The sequence below is a fragment of the Bombus impatiens genome, unplaced genomic scaffold, assembly GCF_000188095.3.
Source record: "Bombus impatiens unplaced genomic scaffold, BIMP_2.2 scf_1865, whole genome shotgun sequence".
NCBI classification, from domain to species: Eukaryota; Metazoa; Arthropoda; class Insecta; order Hymenoptera; family Apidae; genus Bombus; species Bombus impatiens.
Window position 1 is genome coordinate 1,876 of NT_178284.1, and position 7,140 is coordinate 9,015.

At 42.0% G+C, this 7,140-nt stretch overlaps 2 protein-coding genes across 2 annotated transcripts; both read left to right on the plus strand.

Annotated features, from left to right (window-relative positions):
* The first annotated feature begins 319 nt into the window (after positions 1–319).
* Positions 320–2,523, plus strand: LOC105681734 (trichohyalin-like). Its single transcript, XM_012392884.2, is given in 1 exon segment — positions 320–2,523. A coding segment is annotated over 1 exon segment (1,782 nt). The 5' UTR covers positions 320–741.
* Positions 2,524–2,777: 254 nt separating this feature from the next.
* Positions 2,778–3,701, plus strand: LOC117152437 (vicilin-like seed storage protein At2g18540). The gene has a single exon (XM_033324230.1). The coding sequence runs from the start codon at positions 2,964–2,966 to the stop codon at positions 3,699–3,701; it is 738 nt and encodes a 245-aa protein (XP_033180121.1). The 5' UTR covers positions 2,778–2,963.
* Positions 3,702–7,140: the final 3,439 nt, after the last annotated feature.

Here is a 7,140-nt window from a genome sequence, read left to right on the forward strand (position 1 = left end):
GGTAGAGCTAGTAGAGGAGTTGAGGAGGGACAGGAAAGAGGAGAGAGAAAGATGGGAAAAGGAACGAGAAGAGGAGAGGGAAAGGTAGAAGAAGGAGAGGGTGGAGGAGAGGAAAAGATGGGAAAAGGAGAGAGACGAAGAAAGAGAGAGATGGAGGAAGGAGAGAGAGACAGACAGAGAAAGATGGGACAGTGAGTGCGAAAGATGGAAAAGGGAGAAGAAAGAGATGGAGAACAGAATCAGGAGGTTTGAGGAGGAGCAAGGCAGAATAGAACGCAAGAGAAGGAAGAGGAACATCTTAATAAAGGGCGCGGAGTGGGGGAGGAAAGCGATAACGGGACAGTGATAGAGTTCATAAAGGAAAATAAGAAATTAGAGGTAGAGGTAGAAAGGACACAGAAGGTAAGGGTGGGAGAAAAGAACACGATAATAATCGCAACGTTGAAATCGTGGGAGGAGAAGATGAGGGTAATAAGAGAGAAAGGTAAATTGGGGAAGGGGATATACATAGACAACGACCTAACAAAGAAAGAAAGAGAAATACAACGAAGGTTCAGAAGAATAGCTAGAGCGAAAAGGGAGAAGGGAGAATACGTAAAAATAGGTTACAAGAAGCTGAAAATAGAATACAGGTGGTACAGGTGGAACGAAAGCGAGGAGAAGCTAGAGGAAGAAAGAAGGAGAGAGGCGAGAGGGTGAGATAAGGAGAAAGAAAGGGGTGGGGACATAAAGGGGTTGAGAATGTGCTTCTGGAACATAGCAGGGATAATGATCAAGGACAAAGAGGTATGGGAATATTTAAGAACGTTTGACGTAATCGGCCTCACGGAAACATGGACAGAGGAAAGCAAATGGGGAAGGGTAAAGTATAGACTGCCCAAGGAATACGACTGGAAATGCAGGGCAGCAAGGAGAGAATGGAGAAAGGGAAGGGCAAGAGGAGGTATAATAACAGGCGTAAACAAAAATCTGAGGGAAATAGAGTATAAGGAAATAGGAGACGACATAGTAGAAAGAAAAATAAGGTACAAGGAGAAGACATATAGAATAGTGGTGGTGTATAACCAGGACACGAAAAGGACATGGAAAGAAATGGAGGAAGGAGTAGAGGGAAGGAGAGAGGAAGTGACAATCATAGGAGGAGATTGGAATGCAAGAACGGGAGAAGAGGGAGGGCTGATAAACGAGGAACTAGGACAAGAAAAGAGCAGGAGATCAAAAGACAAGACAATAAATATGGAAGGAAGAATGCTGCTAAGGTTGCTGGATGAAAGAGGCTGGACGATAATTAACGGTCGAGACAAAGAAGGAGACGAGTGAACCTATGTGGGAGAGAGGGGAAAGTCAGTAATAGACTACGTGATTGGTAACCAGGAAGCGATAGAGGAAATAACAGACATGAAGATAGGAAAAAGAGTGGAGTCAGAGCACATGCCGCTGGAAATAGAAATAGAGGGATCAGAGATACAAAGAGACGAGGAAAGAAAAGAGGAAGAGAAGGAGAGAAGGGAATGGACAAAAGAAAGTGCGGGAAGATATTTAGAGGAGTGCAAAGACTGGGCAAGCAGGGGAAGAACAGTAGAGGAAATGTGGGCAGAAATTAAGAAGAAGATAAACGTGGCAATACCAAAGAAAAGAGTAAGGATAAGGAAATGGAGCATAGGAGAAAAGGCATGGTACGACAAGGAGTGGAAAGAAAGGAAAAGGGAGATAAGAAGGAAAATGACAAAATTTAGGAAAGGAAAATGCAGCAGAGAAGAATTCATAGAGGGGAAGAAGGCATTCAAACAGTGGTGTAAACAAAGAAAGGAGAAGCAGGAAGAGGAAGAGATGGAGAAAATCAACAAGATCAAAACAGAGCAAGAAGCATGGAAATACATAAACAAATATAGGAGAAGCAGAGAGGTTGTAGACGAGGCGATAAGGGAAGAGGAGTGGAAAAATCATTTTATGGAAACGTTAGAGGGGACAGAAAACAAAGAGGATGAAGGAACAGAAGGGTGGAGAGAGGAGGAGGAATCAAAAGAAGAGAGAGAAGACAACATAGAGAAGGAAGAGGTAATACTACAAATAAGAAAATTGAAAGAGAAAAAAGCAACGAGGGAAGATGGCTTGGGAAACGAGGTATGGAAGTATGCGCCGAAGGAAGTGGGGGAGGCGTTATGGGAGATGTTAGGAAAAATTTGGAATGGAAAGGGGATACCCGAAGACTGGAGAAAAGGCGTGATATGTCCGATTTACAAGAGGAGGAACAAAGGGGCAGTGAAGAGCTACAGAGGGGTCACGCTAATGGACACGGCATATAAGATCTATGCAGGAATTCTAGACGAGCAGCTGAAGGTGGAAATCAAGGACAAGCTGGTAGAGAGCCAATTCGGATTTAGGAAAGGAAGAGGAGTGATAGACGCAGTGTACGTACTGAACCATATAATAGATAAACAATTGAGCGAAGAAAGAGGGAAGCTATCGGGAAAGAGGGAAGCTATATGCATGCTTCGCGGATCTAAAGTCAGCGTTCGGTAGGGTTAACAGGAAGAAACTGGGAGAGATAATGAGGAGAATGGGGGTGAACGAGAAGTTAACCAGAAGGATAGAGGAGATATACGAGGAGACAAAGAGTGTAGTGAGGATCAGGAACAACAACACAGAAGAGTTTTGGACAGTGAGGGGAGTGAGACAAGGGTGCCCGCTGTGCCCGACATTATTTAACATCGATGTGGCAGGGCTGGAAGAAATAAGGAAATGAGGAAAGGGCAAGTAGGAGGCATAGTGGTACGAGACAGGAAGGTATGATCATTATCATACGCAGATGACATTGTATTGATAGCGGACAGAGAAGAGGAGTTAAAGGAAATGATGAAGAGATTTAAGACATTCCTAGAGGAAGTGAAACTGGAACTGAGCACCGAAAAGACAAAAGTAATAGTGTTTGAAAAGAGGAGGAACAAGAGGAGGCAAAGGAAATGGAGATGGGGGAACAAGAACTAGAAGAAGTGGATGAGATTAGGTATTTAGGGTACATACTGCAAAAAAACGGGAGCGACGAGAAGCATATCCAAGACAGAAAAAGGAGGGCAGCAATTGCGATGAAGAAGACATGGAGCGTAGGAGAAAGGACATTTAAAAGGGACTACAAGAGGAGAATGAGGATGTTTGGAGCACTGGTAGAGAGTGTAGCGCTGTATGGAACGGAGGCGTGGGGATGGAATATAGAGGAGAGACTGGACAGGGTAAAAAGGAGATACGTGAGATGGTTGCTAGGCTTAGACACAACAACGCCAAATTACAACCTGAGAGAGGAATGCAAGATAGAGGAAATTAGAGAAAAGGCACTGAAAAGAGCAATAAGGTACGAGGAGAAGGCCTTGGAATCGAAGAAGGAATTAGTGAAAGAATGTATAAAGGAGAGGGAAAGGAATTGGGGAAAGGGCCAAGAAGGGAAAAGAGCAAGGAAAAGAAAGATGAGGTTAGAGGAGGCGAGAGAGGGAAGGACTCAAGGAGAGGCAGGAGATAGACAAGAAAGAATGACAGCGAACCAGATCATAGAAGAAAGAAGGAAAAGAGAAACAGAGGAAAGGGAGAAAAGAATAAGGGAATCTAAATACAATAGACAGTACAGAAACATAGCGAAAGGAGGGCTACCAAAAATATCTAGAAGGAAAGATGAAATGGAAGGACAGAAGTATAGTAGCAAGATTTAGATGTAGTAACGAAACCAGGGCAAGGGAACACTGGAAAGAGGAGGGAAAAAGAGCATGCAGATTATGCAAAAAAGGAGAGGAGGACTTGAAACACATATTAGAGGAATGCGAGATAACAAGAGGAGCAAGGAACATGGTAGAAACACTAAATGAGACTGGAGAAGGACTGGCAGAACTGAAAGCGATAATACAGGACAGAAGAGTAGCAGAAGAGGGGAGGAACGACAGGGAGGGAGCACAGCAAGGAAGCAAAAGCCAAAGAAGGATAAGCGTTAAATATAAGTATATAAGAGATGTAATCTGGAGATCGTCCAAAGCCGAAAGGCACGGACCAAGATTAATAAAAAAAAATAAAAAAATAAAAAATTAATCCCAATTTGATATTTCTAATCTTTCTTTTTACAGCCAAATTGCTCGAGATTCGCCGAATTTGAAGCGACAACGCACAATGAACCACATATATTAACCATGATGTGTTATAGAATAAATTTATAAAATCTACTATTCTGTAAATAAAGCTAGCCTACTTTGTTGTTAGATAAATAATCCTATCGATGACTTACTTTATCTCACTTAAAACACTCCTGAAACAATACACGTCTAAACTTCATGGTTGCGACACATGATTCTTTACAGTCTTTAATTAAATTTGTCAAATAGTTTCGTTTTAAATAATAGAATTAACGAATATATAGTACATCTACTTCTATTTTCATTGGTAAATTAATTAATCCCATCTTTTCATCTTTTTCAAAATAATAAAGCAAAATCTCTAGATATTCATCGAGTATTCCACTAATTGCATTAACCTCTTCTGGAATTTTTAGAGACTCGGTGCGATAGTAATACAGGTAACCAGCAATTTAAAGCAGTTTGCTATACATTATGCGATTGGATTTACGATTTACGATATCCGATTTCAAAACGCTTATGCTTAATGAAACAGTGGAGCAGAAAGCAGTCATTTACAGATTCCTAACATGCACTCGCGTTTGAGATCCGATTCAAAGGGAGACCAGCAATACGCCATAAGCACTGATAACATTACAGAATGCATTATCGATTAAAGCTGTATATATCAAAAAAATCTTCAATTGTAATGAAATTCATTTTACATTTTACGAATGGAATAATTTAACGTAGATTTTAACACGTTCGTCGCCTAGAGTGATTCGGCTATGTTTCCTGCGGGGCCCAAATCCGACCGCCGGCACGCAGAACGTAAATAGAGCGATAAACGGAAATTCATTGTATATCTTTTTCGATTCACTGTTTATCGCCTTCGATTCACTGTTTATTGTCTTCGATTCATTGTAAAGAATATATTTAGTTCTGAAATGGAGAAAGCGATAAACTTTCCAGCTAGAGTATTCCGAGGGATCTCATGGCAGATATCTCAAATCTTTGGTTTAATCCAGAAGCATAATTGTGAGGCGTACATAAGTGATTTTTTCATCCTCAAAATGTTCAGTAAACAGCGTGAAAATATATTTGAAAGTGAGGAGAGTAGTGATGACGAAGTAGTGAATTTTAGAAAAAAAATTATAAATAGAATTTCATCGAGTTCGAATATTGAGGAAGCATGTGCAAGCAAAGACCTCAAAGACTTGTTGGAAGAACTTGCTATAAACGAAGTAGAGAAATTCGACTCTATTGATAATTCGTTGATATTTGAATGGAATGAATTCGCTAACAGGCAACAGACATTTCCGTTCACCGGATAAAGTGGATTTCTGATGGATTTGCCGTCTGACATTAGCGCAAGTAAAGTGTCTTCGTTATTCGTTAATGAAAAAGTGATAAGCCTTTTAGTCACAGAGACTAATAGATATGCAGAGCAAAAATTACACGAACATGAAGTGGCACTGCGCTACCGTCGTCCGGTAGAAGTTAGTGTCGAGTGGCGCCACACGTTTAAGTCCTCCTTTATCGCGGTTCGAATGCCTAGCAAAACAATCGGCAGGATTTCGACCCAGTTGCTCGTGTCGTGGCACTTGATCGTCGCTTTAAGGTATCTATGCAAGCGCTCTACGATCCCATTAGACAAGGAATGATAGGCCGATGTGCGCAAGTGCGTGACGCCGAGCAACCGGCATAACTCTTTAAACAGACACGATTCGAATTAGCGTCCGTGGCCGGCCGTTATTTTTAAAGGGACGCCCAAACAATGGGAAACGGGATTGCATTCCCAAGCAATGGGAACGGCTTCGGGCTAACGCGAAAAACGATCGATACGACAATATCGATAGCCCTGCGAGTATTGCATCACGATAATGTGTAAGTGTATGTGTCCGAACCGGTTTGCTAACGTTTTGAACGCTCCAACTAGTGAGGATACGTGCATTTCTTTTTTTTATACGAGAAGGGGAAAATGCATTACGCATACCAGACGACCCACGCCGCCGGGTTATGTGGGACTCGGCTGATGGTAGTGCCACACCCACTAAAAAACCCCTCCTCTTCCAATCCTTCGAGCGGAGGGTCTCGACGGCACTGTTAATACCACATTACTTCGACGAGACCCCATTCGACGCGTCAACTCCTTATCAAACAAATGCCTCCGTTTCTTCGGAGATAGTCATCATCCTCTTCTTCCCCTTTTCCGAATCGCCCCGCCTTTGTACCTTTTGCCTGTCTTGTGCTCATTACTATCCCGCAGAAACTGCGGAACAACGATAGCTCCTACAATCGCACCCACTCTATTACAAACCGTATCAAAATGATCACAATAATTTCTGTTAGAGTGTAACACTACGCCTAGGTATTTAACCCTTTCGCGTGTGTTAAGCACCTCTCCCGTCAATGTTATATTAAACTTCTTCGGAACTCTCATTCTCGTCAACAATATAATCTCCGTTTTCTCCTTTGCTATCTGGAGACCCGAATTTTCACATCAATTTAATATCGTCTTCATGTGGAGATTCAAATCTACCTCCACACTTTGCTTCTTCTTCAGACCCACCAAGCTAGTGTCACGTAAAATTGATACTTGGGTTGTAAGAGAAAAGAAAGCTGAGTCCCAACTATTAATTTTCTTTTATCGAACTTTATTATAATTTTGGCACTTACAATGATAGAATAACACTGAACCGTAAACAGGGTGTTGTACAAGTACAGCAACTAGAACAAGAACTGCCCAAGCTGGGTGAAGTCTCGGTTTATAAACATTTTAGTTTTAGGATGTTGAGGGGCTAGGTGTAGGCTAGGATGTGGAAAAGTGTCCGAAGGTCGGGGGTCTGTATCCTATCTCTGATGTGTGACTAATGTGCGTCACAGCCTTGGTGTAAGCTATGATGATAAGGTGGTGATGTGTCCAAAGGAGTCTGAAAGTCGGGGGTCGATGTCTTATCACTGATGTAGGTTGAGATGTGATTGATGTCACAATAGCAAGGTCGTCTGCAAATGCAATAGCTCTGAGATTGACACTGTATTTTCGACC